At 28.3% G+C, this 25,592-nt stretch overlaps 3 protein-coding genes across 7 annotated transcripts in view; 1 reads left to right on the top strand and 2 right to left on the bottom strand.

Annotated features, from left to right (window-relative positions):
• The window catches only part of LOC145941034 (glucose dehydrogenase [FAD, quinone]), a 140,976-nt gene that overhangs the window by 4,980 nt on the left and 110,404 nt on the right, over positions 1-25,592 (bottom strand). Inside the window, exons 1-6 of one of the 4 annotated variants that reach the window (XM_083046807.1) lie at positions 23,461-23,682; positions 21,789-21,859; positions 20,125-20,342; positions 19,724-19,938; positions 18,298-19,480; positions 17,678-17,817 (exon numbers count right to left, since the gene is read on the bottom strand). In XM_083046807.1, coding sequence (XP_082902933.1) covers positions 17,678-17,817; positions 18,298-19,480; positions 19,724-19,938; positions 20,125-20,342; positions 21,789-21,859; positions 23,461-23,677 — 2,044 coding nt within the window. In that variant the 5' untranslated portion in view covers positions 23,678-23,682. Of the gene's footprint in view, positions 1-1,963; positions 2,001-17,381; positions 17,818-18,297; positions 19,481-19,723; positions 19,939-20,124; positions 20,343-21,788; positions 21,860-23,460; positions 23,683-25,592 lie in introns of those variants that run through there. The other 3 variants (XM_083046806.1, XM_083046808.1, XM_083046809.1) reach the window with 3 other exon arrangements.
• Positions 1-25,592, top strand: part of Flo2 (flotillin-2) — a 76,489-nt gene that overhangs the window by 33,467 nt on the left and 17,430 nt on the right. The window lies entirely within an intron of this gene.
• LOC145941036 (glucose dehydrogenase [FAD, quinone]-like) lies at positions 7,340-13,802 on the bottom strand. 2 transcript variants are annotated; one of them, XM_083046811.1, is made up of 4 exons: positions 13,313-13,802; positions 10,206-10,433; positions 9,643-9,956; positions 7,340-9,242 (listed from the first exon to the last, which is right to left on the bottom strand). In XM_083046811.1, exons 2-4 carry the CDS (start codon positions 10,347-10,349, stop codon positions 7,832-7,834), a joined length of 1,869 nt encoding a protein of 622 aa, XP_082902937.1. In that variant the 5' UTR covers positions 10,350-10,433; positions 13,313-13,802; the 3' UTR covers positions 7,340-7,831. The 2 variants fall into 2 exon arrangements, with proteins under 2 accessions (XP_082902937.1, XP_082902938.1); XM_083046812.1 differs by having other exon boundaries at positions 10,206-10,430.

Genomic DNA, 25,592 nt, shown 5'->3' with positions numbered 1-25,592 from the left:
AATAATGTTTCTTATGTAACAATTTCTGAAAATTGCTATGTTTTGACGTGCAGCATAAACTAAAATAATTTTATAGTATATTTTTTACAGTTTATTTTTTTATAATATATTATTGAAATTACAAAAGTAATATCAGAAAAATAAAATATTAAAAAATGTAAAGAAAAGAAGTGGAAAACACATTCAATAAATTTTATATACATCCTGTGCGAAAAGTAATGCAGATATATATAATATATATATATATATATATGAAAATATATATGCATGTGTAATATGTGTGTATATACTTTCTTCTTTCAAATAAGTTTCAAATTTAAATAAATTTAAGCAAATTTCTTAATCTACGATGAATATTGAATTTTTTATATGCATTTTTAATGCAGATTTACTGCATTTTCTATAAATAATTAATTTTTTAATAAAAATACGACGCATAATAATTAAAAACGTTTCAAAAGGTCAAAAATTTTAAAATGTGAAGGTAGGTGTCAAGGTGAAAGTTTACTTGTTAATTTCGAAATTCTATTGGAGACGTGAAAATTTATAATTTACGCAATAGCTTTCGGTGAATAATTTCGTAACCAAATACTTTCTCTGTAACGATAGAAAGAACCTTGCTCATCTTATTGCAGATCACGTCGATTTAATGATTTCATATGCGTTTGCGAAGTAATCGGTTTACACAATTATACACATGTATGTGAATGTTATATAAATTTTTTTTTATCGTAAAAAAAATACGCGGGAAGATCAAGAAATGCATATTAAGATTATATATAAATCTAATAAATTATTTGTTTTCTTTTTGTTTATATGCAATGCAAGAGTTGCGGACAAAGAAAAAAACCATTATTAGTGATATTCATATATTATTAGTAATAATATGAAATATGCAAGATATCCAATAAACTTATATATGCAGAGGTGATTTCTTGAAAAAAAAAAAAAAGTAAGATATAGAATAAATTTTGTTTATTACTAGCATCACATTTTTAAGAAAAATAAATTGAAAAATTAAAGTAATGTAAGTTTATTGATTATGTATCGAACTTGTATGTTGACTAATAAAAGAGCCAGATTTTTTAATAATTAGCTCAAATCGAAACATTATCGTGAATCATCATGAATTTTTAGTGTCAAAAAAATTTATATATATACATATATATATATTTGCGATTACATATCATTATTTCCAAAAATCTCATTAAAAACTACGTATAATTAATAACATTTAAAATACAAAATTTAAGTGCAGTCTAAAGTTACACATAAAATATATTTTACAATAAATCAACAGAAATGTTTTACAAATGTCAATTAATTAAATAAAGATCCATTATTTAAATATTATTTAATATTTAAATTATGCATTAGATTTTTCATATTATCAAAATAATGAAAATTAATTATACTATTATAATGAATATTAAATATAATATTAAATAAATAAATATTAAATAATGAATAAATAATAAATATTAAATAATGAATATTAAATATAATTATAAAATAAAATTATATAATAAAATAGAATATATTAAAAATATATTAAACCAGAATTGATTTTCTCATAATGTTTACGACGCGAAAAAAGGTTAATTTTAAACTGTCTTTTAGCATAAAAGGTTAAACTTTTTTAATCAGGGAGAATCAGTAGAATTTTACTAATATTAGATATTGATATCATAATTTACTAATAATTTATCGAGAACATATTGTGTGTCACAAGTAAATAAGATGTGTTTTATATATGATTATATATGATTATTTATAAATAATAATTATATAAATATATAAATGTCAACTCTCTTCATTGACATTTTTATTTTAAAGCAGCTTTTTTCATTTAAAGTTCCTTTATGAATTTTAAAGAAATAAAAAGTGTTTAACAAAAAATACGTGTGTAATAATTATTAAGAAGAAGAGGAATATTGTAATATTAATATTACACATTACATACACATAATACTATATCTTTAGCGCAAAATTTATACTCCTATCATTCTCCTGATGTCGCACAATCTTGATGATATTCTTCTACAATTTTTTCAACATTACGCTGATCACTTTATCACTGCCCAACGAATGAACAGTCATTGAACAATCACTCTAAGAATTTGTCACTTGGCAGGAAACAAGTTACAGAGCTGCAGAGTTAACAACGATATTCTGATTGATTTCATCATTCGATGATAGTTGCAATCGCGTAAGAAATATACACAGTCACTGTAAAAATTTTACTGTAAAAGGATTGTCCAAAATACTTCCGGAATACTTGTACCGGATAGTCGAGTGACTGCGATAGAGTCAGTAATAACAGTCGGAAGAACGTTACGGTACTGCACCAATATACCTCCATCCATTTCACTCTCACTTCTTCTTCCTCGTCGTCATTCCCACTTGTACCTAGTCTCCTTGTTCTTCCCGGAGGCTCCCGACCGCACTTTGGTAGTGAAAGTATTTTCTTCCTGTGGTTATACTTATACGTGCATCTACCTACCAGCAAAAGTGTGGTAACAAAACGGTACTCGCGTGAACATATATCGCTCTTTCTCTTGTGAACATACATACATACACACATCCATAGCGTGACACGTGAAGAGATAATACAGCGTCGTTATACGATCGGATATAATGATCTAATCTTTTTCCGCGATGAGCAAGACAGTAATATATACAAGATATAGTATATAAAGAAATGTTGGTGCTCATAAACTTCTTTTACAGTCTTAATTACTGTACTGTATTTTAATACAGTATTAACTTTATAGAGAAAAATATTGTAACAAAAATATTGTAGTGTTTTTAAAAATATTAAAAGAAATGTTTATAATAATTTAATGATATACATATATAGGGTGTCACATTTTAAATAATCTTAAAAACTGAACTTGACAGGTTTCGGATAAAATTTATAGGATTTTGAAGGGGAAAAAGTTGGTGACCTTGAATTTGAACTACGATTATTTTTCAAGGTTACGTGAAGGTCAACCTTCTGTTTTTGAATAAAAAGTATTTTTTATAGCAGAATCGATACAGTCTTAATTACTGTACTTTAATACAGTATTAACTTTATAGAAAAAAATATTCTTTAATAAAATATTGTAATGTGTTTTTAAAAATATTAAAATAGATGTTTATATAATAATTTAATTATATATATACGTAGGGTGTCACATTTTAAATAATCTCGAAAACTAAACTTGACAGATTTTGGATAAGATTTATAGGATTTTGAGGGGGGAAAAGTTGGTGACCTTGAATTTAAACTACGATTATTTTTCAAGGTCACGTGAAAATCAACCTTCTGTTTTTGAATAAAAAGTATTTTTTTATAACAGAATTGAAAAAATCGCACAATTTTGCATAGAAAAACTCTGACACACATATACATAAATTCAATTCATGTGCTCATCGTTATTAATGAAAATTAACGAAGTTATATTTTTAATTGCTATAATTCCTAAACTATTAAACTTAAGTCATACATGTCTTAGAAATTTTCTACACAAAATTGTGCGATCTTTTCGACTCTACTATAAAAAATACTTTTTTCTATATATTTAAAAAGAAAACAATATTGCTTTATGTGATCTTGAAAATTTAATCTTATTCTTAATTAAAATCACCAATTTTTTCTCTTTAAAATTCTATAAATTTTGTTTGAAACATTTTTGTTTTAGTCTTTGAGATATTTAGCTGAACTGTTTAAAATAAGGCCCTGCGCACAATAGAGAAAATATTAGGAACAAATATTAAATATTAGGAATAAGAATTATTTTAAAATAATAAAATCGAAAAAACTCTGATATAAAAATACAAATTCGAGTATAAAGGACTAGTAAGGGCTAATAAACTACTAAGAGTTCTTTATACCCGAATTTGTATTTTTATATTAGAGTTTTTCCGATTTTATTATTTTAAAATAATTCTTATTCCTAATATTTAATATTTATTTTTAATATTTTTCCTATTGTGCGCAGGGCCTAAAACACCTAATATACAGGGTGTCTTTTTAATCTTAAGGGGATCCTAAACAGTTTTGCCTTATCGACAGAAAGCTTTCGAGATAAGCTACAAGAATATGTAATCAAAAATAGAGAGTTCCATTTAAGAAATTGAAGATGACTTTTACGTGACCTTCAAATGACTATTCAAGGTCAAACCGATGACACCATCTTATGTCCCTTTTAAAGTCAAAAAACTTTTGTACATTTAAAACTTTTAAAACATTTTTTTTTTTTAACTTCTTCTTTTCGAGATATTTGCCTGTTAAGATTAAAAAGACTCACACTGTATATCTGCTAGAGGAGCAAAAATAACGATGATAACTATGGCAGTTCTTAAATAAAACAGAAACATCGCGACTTTGTAATATGTCTTCATAATATACGTAGAGCAATAATAAATTCTCTTTTGTTATATAAAATAAATAGAGCAAGCTATCGATTCAACTACCTGTTAAAAATTCGATTCGAACCAATCATTATTATTTTCTTCTCTTAAGGCTCCTGGCTCCTTGCCGACCATGTGGAAATCGTGACGTCAGGGGCGAGAAAACACACGCTAAAAATTCTTAGATGCCATTTCGAAATAAAAAAATATTTCGATGAAACAGCACTTCAGATGGCTTTAACACACTCTTAAAATACCCCGAAAACTATTACCCCGAACCTTTTTCCTTTATAATCAATCAACAGCTGTAAAATGTAATATTATGAGGCCCAGTCCGTCTGGTCTTCGCACATGCGCAATCATTCCGCATGTCAAAGTCTGATATCTCGATCATTTTACGGTTGTTGATTGACTGTTAAGGAAAACGAATAGTTTTCGGGGTATTTTAAAAGTGTGCTAAAGCCATCTGAAATAGTGTTTAATCGAAATATCTTTTCATTAAAAAATGGCATCTAAGAATTTTCAGCGTGTGGTTACTCACCTCTGACGTCACAATCTAATATGGCCGCGGTGAGCACCCAGGAGCCTTAAAAAATCTTAATTATAAAAAAATATCTGAGACATTAGTATGACTCGTGACATCATTATATTGTACTAAATTTTTTTTATAATTAAAATTCTTTAAGAGAAGAAAATAATACATTCTTTGATATTTTCATATTTAAATATCTAATGTCGAAATAATCATGTTTTGATCGAATATAATATAAACGACTTTTTATTATATATTTATCATAATCTAAATATTTTAAAAGAATATGTAATGTTCTTATAATTGAGTTATAATATGTTAATAACATTAACACTTGTTTATCGATAAAATGAGTATAAGAACGAATCATATTTTAAAAAAATAAAAAGAAAAAAGAAAGCAATAAAAAAATAAAAAAGAAAAGTAATATAAAAAATACTAAAAAGAGCATACCTTGCGACAATTAGATGGTATGAAAACGCATATAATAATTATTTTTCAATTTTTACATTGTAATATTTTTTGTTATATTTGTTAATCTGCATTGTGTTTATAATGTGTTTATAATTAGTTAGTTCGTAATATTATGGTCATTTATATAAATAAAGCTTACTCTGCAATTTACTAATTTTTATTACTTTTAAAATAAAGTAATTACATTATATTATCAAATATGTAAGAAAATATATATCTTAAATATACATATATAAATATATATTAGACATATAAACATTAATATATATAAATATTAATATAATATGTATATATGTATAATGTACTCTTTGGGCTATATAAAATAAGGCTAAATATCTTTCAATATATATAATGTTTTATTTTATGTGATATTTGATTTTATTTAATTGTTAAATATTAAACTTTATCGATATAATTAATATAAACTATATTGATTTTATTTTACTTGGTTTTAAATGTTCCCAAATTAATAATTATTTTTGTTTTGGCTTTCATTTTATTCTATTTTAGATTATGTATATACTTATAAATAATTATTTTGATAATTAATAATTTTTATATAATTATATAATTAATAACTTTTGTTTCTTAAAATTATATACATAATATTTGTGTTCTATTTTTCTTTTTCTTTTATTTGTGCGTTTAAATATTATAAATTATATTAAAATATATATATATAATATATAATATAATGTAGTACACGAGTATTTTGATATAAATAACTCTCGAGCATCTAATTTGGCGATTAGATATCTTAATATAATATTAATAGATAAAATATTACATTAAAAAGGAAATATTTTAAAACCAATATTGTTAGAACAACCAAGTTTTTAATATTAGTTGTTAAGTTTAACGGGGCATAGTAAATCAATTTTTAATTAATGGCGATATTTAAAAAAAAAAAATATTTTATATAAATTTGGTTTTTTGGAGCCCCTAATTAGTGTCTAATTATGACATCCTTATTTTTCTATTTTTTTTCTTTTTTTTCTTTTCTTATTACTTATATATTTTTTATATGAGGGGCATCATAATGTTTTCAGTCTCCTCCTCCTCTCAAAATAAATCTAATTTTCTGCCAAACCATTTGAACACTTAATTCGGTACTTTAGCAACAAATTAGCATCTAATTAGCATCTAATTTTAAGATAGGTTACACTTACTATTTAGTGCTGATGGGGAAGACTAACTTAATGGGAGTAAAACGGAAATAAAATCGATATTAATACACGGAATGGCATGCCGACATTGCCATATTTATCCAATGCATGAACAAATAAGAAAGCGAGGAAATGGAAATAAAAAATAAGAAAACATGCATTCCATCAACGTAATTTTTGATACGATATGCAATGTTATAAAAAATTACTCGTCTGCTTACGATTTGAAAGTCAGTATGATTTTGTATGATTTTACCTCCGAAATCTCGGATCGTCTTTCTCGCTTTCACAATGAAGAAAAATTGTTACATACTACACTTTTAATAATAAATATTAATTTTTTTTCTTTTTTTGTTAAAATTAATTGATTTGCAAGTAATTTTTATTGGCACAAGAAATTAATAAATTAAAATATATTATTATATTATATGAACGTAAAACTATTATACGGACGTAATATCAACAAATTATTATATATAGGATGTTTATAAAACACATTATGTATATATGGGATATATAATCAATAAACTATAATGAGTTTAATGAAATAAATTATATTTTTCATATTATTACAAGAGGAATGGCACTGCCTCTATAATGTTATTAATTGTAGTTTCTATTATTAATTTAATGACTTTGACACATCTTAAATATATATTTATATTAATATATTAATATATTACAGAATTATATTAATTTATATTACAGATTTATATTAATATATTACAGAATGTATATTATCTTCTATTAAAGAAAAGAAAGGAGAAGGAAGAAGTAAGGAAGAGAGAGTTAATCACTTATTATTTATAAATGAAAATATATCTTATAAGAGGAGAAATTTTTTACAAATCTTACTTTCATAATCTTACTTATATAATCAATTTGCTGTTTTGTAGACATTAAACAGGATATTGATCTTTCTCTTATGAATGTATCTTTAGAGTGTCACGTATATTTGAAATATTATAATAACAGATCTTTACACACGCAAAACGTGCATAATAAGAGAGTGAAGGAGGGAGAGAGACAAAAAAAGAGAGGGAAAGAGAAAGAGAAGAGAGGGGAAGATCTATTATTTATATAAATAAGAAGAGTTAAACGAAAGGAAACTTATAATAGTATAAAAGGCAATAGACTAATCTTAATAATCTCTAATGTTAGCATTACACGTAAGAAAAGAAAATAATGAGAATTTAATACATTTTTCCGCGCACGAGAATTTTGATTATATTTAAAAAAAGTACAAAATTAAATTAATCCGTCATCTTTCGGCATTTCGTCTCCTCTTCACCCGCCAGTCTTCCTTAATAATATCACTGGCTTTTTCGCCGATCATAATCGTCGGCGCATTCGGATTACCGCTAACGATGGCCGGCATTATAGAGGCATCGACTACTCTAAGTCCTTTAACTCCGTAAATTCTTAATCGAGGATCCACGACAGCCGTAGGATCGCTCTGCGGTCCCATTTTACAAGTACCTGTTGGATGATAGATCGTAAAGGTAAAGTGTCGCACGGCACACTCCCAATATTCGTACGTGTCGAATGCAAAGTTCTGGCAACCCGGCATGCGAATGGTATGAGGTCTCGAGCCGAATCGTTGAAATGCCTTGGTGTCGGATACCCGCATCGCCAACCTAATTCCTTCCACAAGAACATCCATATCCTCTTTATGCGTGAAGTAATTAGGATTAATCTCCGGCGGGATCAGAGGGTTTCTATTCTTCAACCTGATCCATCCTGTGCTCTTGGGCCGCAGCAAGAGCGGTAGAATTGACCAGGTTTCGGAGTCGAGCAAAGGTTTGTACATGGTATCATACACTCGGTCCTTCAAACCGGTGATCTTTTTTATTTGTTCGCCATCGGAGTTGACGGAACTTGGGGCGAAATGAAACTGCACATCTGGATAGTCACCGGATTTGTTGGCATATTTGGTATTGAGAAAGGCTAATCCCTCGACTCCCGGTGTGGTCATGGGTCCTCGCTCGTTCACGATATATTCGAACATCACCGAGAAAGTCTGAAAGCGCTGCCTCATCAAAGTGATCTGTTTGTTCACGAGAAAAGTGAGTCCACCAAGGCCCACGTGATCCTGAAGATTGTCCCCGACCCGTAGATTGGATATCACTGGTATACCAAACTCAGTCAAGTGCTCACTGGGACCGATTCCAGATAGCATCAGCAGCTGAGGCGAATTAATCGCGCCAGCGGATAAGATAATTTCTCTTCTACATTTCACGATTCCTTGTTTACCATCGCGAAGATATTCTACGCCTATTGCTCTCTTCTTGGCGTTAAAGAGCAACCTTAGAACCTGAGTATTCATCGCTATGTGCAGATTCAGCCTATTTTTCACCGGTCGTAGAAAAGCCTTCGCCGTTGAGCATCGACTACCACGTCGAATCGTTGCTTGAGTCAACATGAAGCCGGTTTGATTGGATCCATTTATGTCACAATTATCATAGCCCATTTCTTGGCCAGCTTGCAAGAAAGCGATTGCCAAAGGACTTTTCCACGGCGGCTCTTGTACGGTCAGGTAACCTCCTGTCTTGTGATAAGGTGTTCTCGCCAAGTATGGATTCCGATTATCTTCGGATTTGAGAAAATAAGGGAGCACTTCCTCGTAACTCCATCCATCATTACCTAATCGAGCCCAATTATTGTAATCGTGTCTAAAATAAGTTCTTCAATTATCGTTTGATCGTTTCAACTTGATACGTACGAGGGTCACTTAATAAGTAAAAAGACAAACGGCTCTAGTTCAAGAAATATCTAAACAACAAGTACAATACAATCAAAATAAATTAGCACCCCTGTCATCAATTTATAATAGCTGTTTGACTACTATTTCATTATACATGACTTCTATCACTCATGCAACAATGACAAGTCCTCTCGAAAAGTGCACTTTTGATAAGTGTTCAGTGATTTCTGGCTTCCGAGGATGCAAAATAGGTAAATTGTTAGATTTATCGAATAAAATGTATTAAAACAACAACCATTTGTCTCTTTACTTATTGAATGACTCTTATTCAACGTAATAATACTAATAATAAAAATATGTCTACTTGCCGATTGCCACGAACGTAAATCATAGCGTTGAGAACGCTACTGCCTCCCAGAACTTTGCCACGTGGCCAATTACACTTATTGTCGATCATAGCAAGGCAATAAGCGGATGTGGTAGATGGTGAGGCTTGATACTTCCAATCAAATTTTGTGAGCTGAGTGTAGCCGGCAAGCAAAGGAATATCCGAAATTTCATTCTCGTCATCACCAGCTTCTAAGAGCAACACTGTCCAATTAGCTATTTCTGATAATCTTGAGGCAACCACGGCACCTGCGCTTCCACCTCCGATCACTATGAAGTCGTACATTCGCAGCAACTAAAACCGCATCGCAAATTTATTATATCTCTGATACTCGAATATTTTTAAGCTTGACTATCATATGACACATATGTATAGAAGTGTCACATTCTATATTTTTTTTAGACATTTAAAAATTACTTTCCTTTGTTTTAAAAGAGATGGGTGATCTTAGACACCTTGTGTATATAAGGATATTTGAAAAATTCTCTATATATTTCTTCTCTCTCTTCCTTCTTCATAATTTTTTTTTTAATTCCTTCATACCTCTCGTGCATTTTGGGGATGCGATTCTGGATCCAGACTGTTGTAATTATATATAGTGAGACCGATCGCCAAAAGTGGAATCAAACTTAATCCAAGAACAGAAGTTGTGCCGAACAAATTGGTTAATATTGTTGCCATTTCCATTTAATTCCACCGCCAAACATCAGTATCCAAATGCATGTCATCCGATAATTATTCTTTCAAGCATCAGTGGAACAAATGAGTCTTCTGAAAGCAAATTACTAATTAACTTTACTAATTAAAAATGAAATGTTTACTCGTTTGAATATTATATGTAAATTGTTTTTTTTTCTTTCTTTCGCTTATTCTTTATCATAGCGTGTCTTTATTTAAAAAAAAATATATATATATAAAACAAAGATATTTTGAGATGTGTTTTTTTTTCACTCGATCTAATACTTCCGAGAAAGAGAAACAAATTTATACGTCCGAAGTTAAAAAGTTAATTTTTCAGATACAACTTCAAGAGTAGTAGATTAAATTAGTAGATAAAAATATTTATTTGAATATCACATGCTTACACTAGTCGTGTCATAAACATAAAAGGTATAAAAATAGAAAACACTTTATCTCATACTTTGGTTAATGTTATAGTTGATTAAATGAATACTTTTGGGAAATCAACCTGATATGATTTCTATTGCGTAAATTATCTCTATTTAAAAATAGATTTTGCTTAAAAGAATAATATAATTATACATATATAACAATAGTTTTATTAAATTAAATTAAATTAAATTAAATTTTATTAAAACTTAAATTTATATTTTCTTTACAGACACACAATATAGTTATTTCGTAATGAGCAACAATTTGTAATGACACAGTTTTCTTACTGCTTCTAAAAGAAACCTCTCTATTGTGTAAAGTCTATTCTTGTAAATGACTTTTGCGTACAATTCTTACTCTGAAGATTTAAAGGAAAGATTTATTTTTAAAAGAAATATTTATTTTTAAAGGAAAATTTTATTCTATAAACGAATCTTATTACATACAGATCAGCAACGTTTCTGAAAGATGCAATGCGATTTTATTTTTTATTAATTTTATGTTTCTAATTTATCTTAATATTAATGAAGCGCTATGCAGAAAAGAATCAAATGCTGTAAAAAATAATTGTGTTTTAAAAAAAGTATATAATTTCCAACTGGCATCTACATATTTTTTATAATATCTAATTATATTTTTTTAAATATCTAACTATTTATTTTTCATACTTCTTACTGTAATACTTTTGTATTCTAATATTTTTTAAAGTAATTAGAAGAATCGATTTACGTTAAGAAAGTACATGGTTCTAGTTTTTAAAAAAATCGAATAAACCTTTAAATTCAAATTAATATTCAACACATCTCCATTCTTAACACAAACGCATGCAATATCTGATATATCTCTTAAAACAATTTAATTGTATAAGTTACTTTTTTGTTTGCCATACTTTTAAAAAGATAAATCCATTTAGTTTATGATAGCTTTCAAGATGACCTTGACTTTTTCACCCAGGGTCAAACAAATATTATACATAAAACAAATACACTATATTTGATACTTCAATTCTTGAAATTTATCAACTTTTGTCTGGAAAATTTGTTGATACAACTTTTTAGAATATTTGCAAACTTAGCGTGTATATGTACATGTATATGAACGTAATAAAAGTGTCAATTAATTGCTTAAAGAAATTATCAATGCTGCTAATGTTTTCGATGGACATTTTCATATATGAAAATTACACATGGTATTTTTGCAGTTAAAAAAACGGTTTTGAAAAAGTTGTTCTGTGTATAAGATAAAAGAATTATATATGGATTAAACATTGATTTTGAATTATTTATTGTATATATGTAATTTTTGCTTTTTTTTGTTAAATAATCCGTATTACGAAATTCTTGATTTCTTATTTAATTTTAAGTAATTGTTATTTGCTCGTTTTTCACTGTGTGTGTATTTGTGTAACGTTTTAACTTACTAACATAAATAATTAATCAGCCTTTTTGTAAATAATCCGATTAATGTTATTAAATTAAAACATTGTATGATCAATTATACTATGTTTATATTATGAAATAAAAAAATTATATTTATGTAAGTATATTTTTATATTATTTCTCTATAAATATATTTTTCATTTCTTGATTTTTCTATATATGTGTTGATATAAAATAAATAATGCATAATTCTATTTGCTAAAAGGTTTTATTAGAAGACATTTTATAAAAATGTTAATTTATAAAAAAAACGTATTATAAATATTATATAAATAAATAAATTACTTATTAATGAACATAATTGTTTCATAGGAAAGTAATATGAAAAATTATATTAAAATAATATTTTTGTTACATATAAACATAGTATAATCTCTTATATTTTTTAACATTTTTTGTGTAAGATTTATTAATTTTTTTATATAAAATTTATGAGATTGTTTACATATATAATGTCTAGATAATTAACTAATTTAAAATTGATTGCATACTTATAGGGTGCTCCTAAAATTATATCAGAGATTTTAAGAGCGTATTCTAGGGGTCAATGTAAGAGAGAAAAAAAGTTCCTATAAACATGAGTCCAAAAATGAAAATTAGCACCCCCCCCCCTCCATATCTCCCCCTCAAAATCGGATCAAATTGTCAAAACCACATAAAAATGAAGGTCACTATTAATTATTACACTGTGCAAAATTTCAACGATCTGTGAGAAAGTCTCCGAGAGCTACAATACATTTTTCGATTTTTTCCTCCCAAATTAGGGGGCTATAACTCGAAAAGAAAGCATTTTTGGATCCATGTTTATAGGAACTTTTTTTCTTATTTTGACTCCTAGAATACGCCCTCAAAATCTCTGACATAGTTTTAGGAACACCCTGTAGATATACACACATACAAACTTACACGCAAGGCATATTATTACATGCATGTGATGCATGTAACATTTTATCTTATGGATTATATAATTTTATGTCATATTGTTTATATTTTTAATATATGTATAACACTCATCACACAGATTTCAAGTTTGCCATACGAAAGTAATAACTAAAATTATGTTAACATCTGCAATTTTCATATTATGTGTATTCCTACCTTCTTGCTTCGTAACAATAACATACATAACTTGACAAAATCTAGTTACAACTTTATATGACATCTTCTCATCATTCGAATCCGTTAGGTGGCACATTAGCAGATTTCATCATCATCACCACAAGAATATCTTTGCGTTAATTATCATGGTCGTTAGCAACGTGTCAATTGGTCACTCGCGTACATATTTCTGCGTTGATTTCTCAATATTGTATCCTATTAGTTTCTCCTAGTTCGTCGTCCTTATTGGAGTCTGCACGGACTTACACTTTCTCGTGGCATTAAGAGCACTTTCCCGATATTTATGATCATCATACACATTTGAGTCATCTCTCTCGATTATATTCTATGCTATAATGCATATGACACTAATGCGTATCCAGCTTCTGCCCGATAAATTTCGGCAAAAGTACACGAGTGAGTTCGATGATAAAACCGGCAAAATGGTCGTAAGCGAAATGAAACTAGCACTGGTAAGAACAAGACTGGTGTCAGGTGAATGTGAAGGCAGAGTGAAAACCAGTTGGGCCCCTAGTAGTATATCCTTTCAATGCCAACATCGTATGAATATTTATTCACTCGGCAAGGTTCATTGCTCTAAATCTGTTTCTTTAAGAAACAAACTATTCTTTAGTATTTATTTATTAAATCATTCTTCAGTGTTCTTTTTTTCCTTTGTTTTTAAAGGTATGCAGTTATTTTATTTTATAAAATATTATAATAAATTTTTTGTATACAAAAAAATTTTATTTTAATACACACACAAAGGAGATAATATTTATAATTGACAATGTATATATAAGTAATTATTTACACTGAAAAAAAAATTATTAAATTTAAATAAATATTTATTTCAATCAGTCCTTTAAGTATCATTTATTTGAAACAAATAAATATTATCTATTTTGAAAGGGATTTCTTACATCAAATAAATATTTCTTTACGTCAAATCAATATTATTAATTTCAAATAAATGGTGTATAAAGAAGTATTGGAATAAATATTTATTTGAATTCAATACATTTTTTTTTAGTGTATTAAACTAGTCTTTAATGTTTTTTTGTGTTTTTAAAGATATGTAGTTATTTTATGTAGAATATTATAATTAACTTTTTTTTTATACATAAAAATTTTTATTTTAATAAGCAAAGGGAAGAAGATAATATATTGAGAATATCTATTTTTACAATTTGTATAAAGTATTGTACAATACGATAAAAGTTCTTTTCATAGATGCATTTTCTGTATTAAACAAGTACATTTTTCGCGAGCATTCCTTAATGAGAAAGAAAGAAAAGAGAAAAAAAGCATGGAAAATCCCATACTTTCATATTGTTAAAAATTTTACTTTATTCACTAATTTTAAATATTTACTAAATTAAAATTTTACTTTATTTTTACTATTAAACAGTTTACTTTATTTAAAATGTTGTCAATAGCATGAAGTCTCTCAGAATCTCATGTTATCGATAAAATCTTATATATAAAGTGAAAATCTTATATATAAAGTGAGGTGTGATAATAAGATATAATAGATATGATAATAATTTATTTTCCAAATAGACGTGTTCCTGCTCGCTTGTGGCAGTATAATTATATCAAACGATTTTATTTTGTTTGAGAAAATCGTGCGCAAGTAAGAGCTCCGGCATTATTGATATGTGATTTTGCAATGAATAAAGATTAATGAATAAAGAGATCTGAAGATCTATCGCACGCAACGCATCATTTTTTTCTTTTTTTCTCGTGATATGAATCATGCTGAAAGACTCTCCTCCTTTTTATGTGTGATAACGTGTCAACGTCTTTCTCTTTGCTTTCAAGGCCACACATAGGCAGAAAGCTACATACATATACGAGGTACTTGCGCACTTTCTCTCTTCTATACGATGTTTGCGTACTCAACAAGCGGCTGAATCAATTGTACAAAGAAATGCTTTAATGTACGTTTTACTACTTCAATGTTAATTATTTATCTTACTTACAAAAGCGGTGATATTGGAAAATTGCGGTAAATTGCGAGAATAAGTATTATGCACACTAAAAAGTTTATTATTTTATCATTATGTCTTAAAGTATTAAAGTATTAAAATTTTTATATTTTTTTATTTATGAAATATAATTATGATTATATATTGTAATTGAATATTTCTGTTTATATGTATTTTAATATTATTATAGAAAAAAAAAAAAATATATATATATATATTAATTTATAATAAATTAATATATTTAGAAAGAATATCTTTTGCAGATTTTTTAGGCAATTTTCTACAAAAATACAAAATGTAGTAAAATAAAATATAAATACATACATACATACATATGTTTAAAATAAATTGGAAAAGTAAGTCATACATTGATCACACACATGTATGTATACAATATATATATATATATATATATATATATATTATATATATACATATATGTACGTTATTGTAATATATAAACATATAACAAAAAATACAAATACAAACACATTAATTTGAACTGGGTAGGTAGATATGTAACACTTAAAATACCTTCTTACTCTAATATTTTCTCTTTTAATTTGGCTTGGGGAAATTTATTAGTGTAGACATTCAAATTTGAATCAAGTAACATTACAAATCTGTATCTATATTTGTAAAATCCATATTTTTTGTCAAAATCCGAATATTTTTTAATTTTGACATCCATTATATCAATTTTCACTATTTTTAATTTATCAATTTTAAGATTCGAATATATTGAATATATTGGACATGAAGTATCTCTATATATAAAAAGTATCTCTATAAATAATTTTCACAAAAATCAGAATACATTTTTTAATTTTGATTATCTGCTATATTAATTCTGCTATTTTGAATTTATCAATTTTGACATTGGATTCATATTTCTAAAACAATCTAAAAAAATCAATTTTAAATAAACATAATTGAAAACTATTTGGTAGATATATATGGTAGTTTTTCAATAATCTAGTACACAACTTTTCCGCAATAGATCTTATATTTAATTATATAAATATCATATTAATCATAGTTGGTATATTTCTTTCGAGAAAGTTCTAACAACTTACTTTTGATTGCAATAAAACTTCTCGAATACGTCACATATTACAGTAAAATATATGACAAAATATATTTAGGAACTTAATTCTACATTTCTCAAAATTGTGCCGTGATGAAACAATTCAAAAATCGGAATTGTATACAGCATAACAAAATTATGAGAAATGATTAGTCTTGTGTTTTTTTTTTTTTATTGTGTTATTTAATGTAAGTATTGCGTCATCGATGCAATGTTATCCCAGTGTGCGCCTAATTTTATATGTTAAGAGATTCTTCCCAAACAGCAATATATCCAAAATCGAGACATAACCACAAATTTTTTTTTTAATTAACTGGAACTGGAGTAGATATTTCTTATAGATTTTGGATCGTTGAATCCATTTGTAAATTTGTAACTTCACCACGTTTAATTTTTTAGATTCTTTTCAAGAAAAGAACTCTTTACTCTTTAAAGGTGCTTTTACATGATAGCATTGAGCGTCAAGCGTCTGCGTTTGCGCAGATGTCAAATGAGATAGATTTTAGCTTCTTGCGGTTATATTATTAATAATATTAATAAATATAACAAATATAAATGAACATAATTATCATATTAATTTTCAGTACTAATGTGTGCATATTAGAAAAAAGAATAAGCTAGAATCTATTTCATTTAACATCTGCGCAATGAGTTTCTGCTTACTCTTTCTTTAAATGTTTCTTTTATTTTTCACAGATTTTCTGCCTTTTTTTTTTTATTATCTAAGAAACTAGACTCAATGAAGTAAAACAAGTTACGAATTTGGATTCAGCGATCTAAAATCTATAAGAAACACCTAGTCTAGTTCCTAGTTTAATTTAAAAAAAAATTTTTGTGATCCTGTGTTATCAAATTATAATATATACAATTAATCAAAGAGAACTTCTTTTGAATTTTAAATGAATAATAAATCGTAACTACATTTTTTCATTAATTTCAGTGAAACTGTAATTAAATTTTTTTTTGAAATTTAATTATAATAAGATACATATGGTACAAAAAATAGAAAAGTTGCAAATGATTATTTCTTGCACTATTTTTGCTAAAGGAAAATGATTTTCAATTGACCAAAGAGTTTATCATTGAAATGACATTAACACAGTTTTTTGGGAGACCTTTTATATATTATTACATAATGTATTACGTGTTATATTGACAATTTCTGCGGCCAAGCATTATTAATTATATCGGCTGCTTTCTCTGCTACCATCATAATAGCTGCGATAGGATTCGAGTTTGGCACGACGGGAAAAATAGAAGCATCGGCAACGCGAATATTCGTTATACCGTGTACTCGAAGTTCTGAATCCACTACCGCGGTTGGATCGGTACTCGGTCCCATCTTGCATGTTCCGGCTTGATGATTTTCCGGTCCAGTTTCTGCGCGTATTTGACACATCCAGAAAGCATCCGTACCGAAATGGTAGCTAACAAAATTACAAATTTGAACAGATTTTGCCAAGTGCTACAAATTATTAAGAAAAAGGCTACAAATTTGAAAAACAAGAGTTGTTATTACCGATTAAATCGGTAGGTTCGTGACAGACTTTTTAATATTTGATTCGACAGTTCCTTCACTTACCACTATGGCATACTTTCTCCCATTCCATTTTCAGTTTCATTTTAAATGGACATAAAATGAATATATTACTACACCTTTGATCCCATATTAATAAGCCGCACCTTAAAGATTTTATATCCGTGCCAAAAGAAATTTGAATGAGAGAAAGTATGTCACACAAAGCGAAAGAACTATCGAATCAAATATTGAACTCGGTTTTTGCTATCAAATTACAAATCTAATGCGAACAAAGTTGATGTTAAAGTTTGCTAATAATTTCTGAGTAAATTATTGCCAATCTGCTAACATTCTGCTTACTGAATATATAATAATAGAAAATACTTACTTGCTGCATAATGAGCTTCTCACTTGTTCCAAACGAAGATCCCACTTTTTCATAACGGACGTATCAACAAGCTTGCTGACTTGTTTGATACCATCATGCAAGATCATCAAATCCTTCTCATTCGTGAAATAATCTGGATAAATCAGCGGTGGATCCAAAGGATTATTCGATCGAAGTTTCATGTTGCCTTGACTTTCCGCGCAAACTACCGTAGGTCTTGCTATGATCTCTCTTCTATCCGTACAATGGCCGATCCTACCGTCGAAGCACTCATTCGGCAAACCAGTCTTCGGACAGCTGGAACTGAAACCGTCGAAGAAGACTTGAATGTCCGGCAAACCGTTGATTGTATAGTTACTTTCAAGAAATGCGGTGACTTGAGTAACTCCGGTGCTGGCCAACGGGCCGGTTTTGTTCTTCAGATACTCATTTACGGCATCCATAGTCATGACCTCGTACGGGATGTTCTTGATGCTCATGGGAACTGCCACCGATACGTGATTGTGCAAATTTTTGCCAACCGGCAGATCCTTGTAGACTTTAATACCGAGCTTGGCCAGGTCTTCTTCGGGTCCTACACCAGAATTCATAAGGATATGCGGAGAGCCTATAGTACCGGCCGTCAAAATCACCTCCTTGCCACATTTCACCACTCTCTTCTGGCCGTTCTTATCCACCATCTCCACGCCATTAGCTTTCCGTTCCCACGGACTGATTAGGATCCTGGTGACTTGCGCGTTTGTCAATACCCGCAGATTTCTGCGATTGTAGACGGGCCTCAAGTATGCCTTCGAAGTCGTGAGACGCATACCGTTCTCGATTGTCATCGGCGCGATCATAAAGCCAGTTTGGTTGTATTCCCTTAATAGGGAGGTCCTGTAACCCAGCTCGCCGGCAGCTGTCAACAGCGCGTCCACAAATTCCGGTTTATGAGGATAATACTGAATATTAATTGGACCACCTTCCTTCCGACTCCTGGGTTTATCCGACAGGATTAGCGGATCGACCGGATTCTCCGCCCGTTCGAAGTAACGAGTGATTTCATCGTAAGACCAGCCAGGATTTCCTGCCTGCGCCCAACGATTATAAATTTCAGGATGACCCCGAACGTACATCATACCGTGCAAACCGCCAGTTCCGGCAATCATTTTTCCCCTCGGCCAAGTGCAAACGCCGCCTGTTTCTAAAAGGATGGCAATATCGATCTATTAAATGTCCCATTTATGATAAAAATTTATTATGGATATCCCTTGTAAGATTTATTTAATAATTCTCTAATATCATATAATCTGAAAATATTGTAAGTATAATAAAATTAATTAAAATTATTCTTTTTTGTTGGCTTACAAAGAGATTACAACTCTGAGGATTAAGTTCATACAAAAAACTATAAATCAAACTATGTAAGATGATATATATTTTATACTCAAACAGGCAGTAGGATGCGGTGATGTTGGTTCTGTTTTGAAATTCCAATCGAGAGACGTATTGACAGCATTGAACGCAAGCCCTGGTATTGCTGTCATGGTAGGTTCTTCTGGACCAGCTTCAATAAGCAAAACCCTTCGCCATGGATTATCGCTCAATCTTCTCGCGATTATTGACCCTGCCACACCTGCGCCGATGATTACAAAATCGAACCTATAATTACAAAGACATTGATCTTATAAAGACGCTAGTTCAAAATGTGATGATTCTTGTCTATAGATTTTCGCTTCGAAGGGTTTAATGGACTGATCAGGATGAGGAATCTTGCGTTTCAAAACGCGAATAAATTTAAATCATAAAAAATCATATATTTTTTGAGAAATCTTGTAGATTTTGTACCATTCATTCTCCTTCGGTGCTTCATTGCTGCCCAATCGTCGACAAGGATCAGCAATGTCGCATCTGGAGGACATCACATTTTGAACCAAGGTCATAAAAGCGTTGCTGTATCCGCAAGTATGGCTCGTGTATTGCGTATCCTCAAACTGGCAGGAGCAACATCCGTTGGTTGCGTTGCTGTTGCTGATTGATACTTGACTTGGCGGGAAGAAGAACCGCTTCAAACGGGCATAAACGAAAGATTTTATTATTCAAAAGTTAAAAAATTTGCAATTTCACATCTAGCAATAAGTAAATTTTATCTGCTCCCAAAACTTACATACGCTTTCTTTAAATGTGAAATGCTCACCCAGGCTAAAACTTGTAGACACGTGATAAAAAAAGTATACATTTCGCGCAAAGTAATCGAAGTTATACTTAATGATTTCACTCAGCCTACTCTTAAAAGTGTGTGAGAAAAATATTTCTCCACAGATTTTAATGTATTTATACAAATTTAACATTTAACCTTAGCCCATTTGATAACACCCGCATTTTTATAATTGTATTATCCGAAAATTATTGTGAAATATTTTTCGTAAGGTATTTACATTACCTGCAACTACTAAAAAAAAATTCAATGTTGAATCGCGAAAAAAATGTACGTAACACATACAAGTGAATGCACTCAAACGATAACGTGTTAATCATCAAGGTCATCGTATGATTAACACGTTTTCTTAGAAATGTCTATTCAAAGACAATTATATGAATATAATGAATATGTTAACTTGTGTGATTGCAATTTATTATTCTTGTTTCAATTATTGTCCTCTTTAAAATTGTGCAATATGCAAGCTATAAATATAAAAAATATTATTTATTTATGAATTAAGTCAATTATTAATTAAATTATATTAGTTGCTTTCCATTTTCACTCAAGTGATACTGAATCACTCAGTTATATGAGTATTTTATACTCATTGTCAGATAAGACAATTGTTCAGTGAGTAAAAGGAACGCGCAAGTGAGAAAATATTCTCAATAATCTTAAATCTAGCATTGTAAATTGTATCGTGAGCAACCGTGAGTTTTTAAAGCATAACGACGTCCCGCCACAATAATAATACAGGTTCATAACCTTACTTTTAATGTGAGTTTATTAAACTCACTAAAGCACACGGTCTCGATCGTGTGCAGAAACTCAGTTGAATCTCACTTTCTCAGCGTCAAAAAGAACGTGCATTCAACTGAGTTATGACGTCACAAATGAGAATTATCTGAGTTTTGATGTAAATGGAAAGCAACTATTAATTTTATTGTATATATATATATATATATATATATATATATATATAATAAATTTTATATTTTAATATCTACAGTTCTTGTGTCATGAACTGCTACGAAAAAATGCTGTAAAAATTAACAAAAGTTTAATAATAAGCATAAAAATAATAGAATTTGAACATTGCATGTTTACATAATATGTCAACTAAACCAAATTAAACTAACAATAAGCATATTATAACGTCATGCTAGTCAGAAATCGAGCTTATCTGAAAATAAGGTCTGATTGATTGTACTGTCTTAATGGATATATTCCAGAATAAGAGATAAAGAGATTAAAACATATAATTTCAGAGTTTAAATGCATAAAAATTTTAATAAGATATTTGATTTACCTGATGTGCTTTGACAGGAGTAGCAGTAACATAGTGCGCGAAGACCAGTAAAAAGAAGTACCATCGCATATCTGTAATTTAAAGACCAATATCATCAGATAAAAGATAAAAGATGAAAAAAATGATTGTGTATTATATATTTATATATATATATATATATATATATATACATATATTTTTTTTTGGCATTTATATAAATCAGGAAGATAAACAAAAGCTTCTACAGTATAATATATCTTGGATCTAATATAGAAACCATTAAAAATGTTTTGTGATTTTTACAAACGTCTCTGTTTTTTATAATACTGATGTTTTTCATAGCACGAGTAGAAAATATATCGTATACTCACAGTGATCAAATTATTTGATTATGTTCATATCATAGATATGATTTTGAAAAGACTATTATACAAAGAGTAACAAAGGAAATCTTTCAAAAAATTATTTTACTATGTGTATACATATACACTTTACACATAAAGGACATATTTTAACATAATAAAAGATATTTCAAAATCACTCTTATGTTTTAAATTTGCCTAAAATTACCTCAAATCTGAATAAAAATATCAAGTCACAATAATGGTAATCAATATTACAAGGATATATTTTTATATCAATATATAATATTGCAGAACACCAATTTAATAAATAATTTATTAACTAACTTATTACATAATTAAATAAAAAATTAATTAAAATTAATAAAAAATTAAAATTAATTAAAAAATTTATATAATATATACTTATAATAGAACATTAATTTATTTTATTGCCAATACCATAATTTTTTAAATTAATTAAAGGCGTCTTAGATTAGCGATGCAATTATTTGCTCAACACACATATCACGTGTATAGTAAGAAACAAATAACTACGATAAGCACTAGTCGAGAAAATCACGTGTGGTCCAAGAACATATCTCTTTTCGTCGACGAGGAGACATCACATATGGTGTGATGTCATCGCTTGACTTTAAGTAGTATTCATATGAATTAATGTTGAGGAAGATAACTTAAACGATGAAATTACCGATCTTTAAAAAAAGTTAAGAAAGAACTAAGCGTTACTGATCCAATTTTTTTACATCCCATGAATTATTAAAAAAATTTCTTGTAGCGAAAAGAGAGAGAAAAAGAACGAGTCAAAAATAATGAATTATAGATAAATTGAATGATACAACATAGCTAAAAATTATCAAAAAAGAGTTTAATAATTTTTAATATTGCAGTCATATTTAAATAATTCATTGAATTATAGATCGTACGCTGTATTAAGAAAACACAATTATTTAATGCTAATTTTTCTTTAATACTATTTATTATTTTTAGATTACTAGCATTTGTTAAAAACTTTTTTAACAGCAAATTAATTAATTTTCAAGATGTAACAATAGTCACAAAGATATTTTTTAATCTCATGAATTTATTTAACGAGTCCTTTAAAAATAGCATAATTAATCTTGCCAAATAAATTGATGAAAGTGTATCTTTTATATAAATTCTGATTCTTAATGCCATATATACAGAATTTAAATTCTGACTCTTTATATTCATGATAGAAAATTTCTCATAATGAAAATTAACATTTACAAGGAGCTTGGAGCATATAAAATACGCGAGCAGTATCTTTATATTGCTACGTTATATGTAATTTTTTTTGTAAATCTTACCGAATGATAAGCCTTCCCGATAGTATTGTGAGACTCCACTGACTTTAGTCAGAGTTACCCCGTTGACGGGTGTACAATTTAAACTGGTTTGTGAGAGAAAATAAACCTCTGTAGCACGATTTATATTTTGGATATATATATGAAGAGAGGCGCTCCCTTGCGTATGAAAGAAGACACAGCTTAATTCTCGACAAAAAAATATCGCCCACTTGTGCATATATGGATTAAGCATTATTATATTTTGATCTGAGAATAAGTACACATACACACATTCATATTGCACATTCACATTACACATAGAAATATATTTGACGTAATATATATTATATACATATATAATTATATATATATACATATAGACACATTTTATATATTATACCTATTGGATTTAATACAGATTATTATTTCTTGCCCCGAAATCTTCAATTAAATTATTAAATTGAAGATTTTTTTGATGTGCATTCTCGCACATATATTTCTCGTAATGTACGCAAATAAATCCATACGTGTCATATATCATTTTTTGATTTATATACATTCCATTTGATTGAATTTATCCTAAAATTTTTAGAATATAAAGAAAATCAAGAATAAATCAATCTTAAAACATTTTTCAATGACATATTGTGTTTTCATAGAATGTTTAGAGATAGTTGTGATTAAAATGCAGATATAATATGTTGTTTGAATTATATTCCATATCATATATATAGGATGTATTTCTTAGATTTTATAATTGTTGTTTTCGTATTTTATCTCATATACATATATGTGTAATACCATTATCATTATCAAGTGCTAATTTTTTAATGACAGTTTAATGAATTTTTAATTTATATACCGTAAAATAAAAAATTATTTGCTCCTGACGTTAATCAATATTATATACACGTGTATGTGTGTGTGTGTGTGTGTGTGTGTGTGTGTGTGTAGATATATATAATTATATATGTGATTACACATATCATGCATGCAACGATGCGAATATTTAAACAAATATTTGCACGATTATATGTTTGATGAAACACCATCCACAAATAGATAACTTATCGTATGTACATATCAATAACCTTCGTAATCTGATTAAATGATAAAAATTTGTACAATCGCAGAATGTAGGCGCAACTAACTTATGTAGAAATCTTCTTTAATTATAATGAACGTTTTGATCCTTTCTTTGCATCATTCTGAACAATCCAAAGATAAAGAAACAAATTCATTTGTCTTGATCTTCATTCCCATCGTCATCAGCTTTTATCTTTAATAAGCTTCTTATCATGCACACAATGCACAAAATGTAAAATAAAAATAATGTAAAAATAATATAAATAATCTCAAATAAATCTTTAATTATAATATTTTTCCAAATCTTAACCCTTAACCCTTAATTATTACATATTTTTGTAACGTTATTGTGTTGATGCAGAGTGTCTTGAAATCTATTGACTATTCAAATTATATTGAATATTAAAGATCACATATATATGTGAAAAAAAAATTTATTTTTAATATTTTAATATTATAATATTTTAATGTTTTTACAATAATATACAGGGTGGTTCGCCACGATTTTTAAGACGTTTCCGACAATTTAAAAAAAAGTTTATATAATAAAAATTAATCTGCTTTACGCAAGCTATAACATGCAATGAAAACAAATTTATAAAAAAATCTTTTATAAAAAAATCAATGTCACCTTGAATTTTTTAATTAGAACCACTACATTTTTTTTTATAAATCAATTCCTCACAATATTCTGCATAAAAAGGATATGTAAAAATATGTCATTTATAACTAGCAGCTACATATTTTTTCTTAAAAACAACTACGTATATTTTTAATCGCTTCCTCTCATTATTTTGTGCATAAAATTATTGAAAAAGATCATCAGGAAATGAATACTTTACGAGATATTTCATAATTTATACAGAGTGGCCCACCGAAAACGGAACAGATGTTTTTAGGGTGAAATTAACCCCTTTTTTGGGGTTGAAATTAGGTGAACGAAAATAGCCAATTAATATGTCCCCCTTGAAAACAAAGTTGACCTGTCCGAGCGTTTTTTGAACAAACAATTTAATGCCAAAAAATATGTCTGTTACGTTTTCGGTGGGCCAGTTTATATAAGATTA

The sequence above is a fragment of the Prenolepis imparis genome, unplaced genomic scaffold (genome assembly GCF_030444845.1).
Source record: "Prenolepis imparis isolate NDT839.2.m4 unplaced genomic scaffold, iyPreImpa1.0 SCAF_9, whole genome shotgun sequence".
NCBI lineage: Eukaryota > Metazoa > Arthropoda > Insecta > Hymenoptera > Formicidae > Prenolepis > Prenolepis imparis.
The sequence above is the reverse complement of the archived record's forward strand: the minus strand, read 5'-3'. Positions and strand labels throughout refer to the sequence as shown.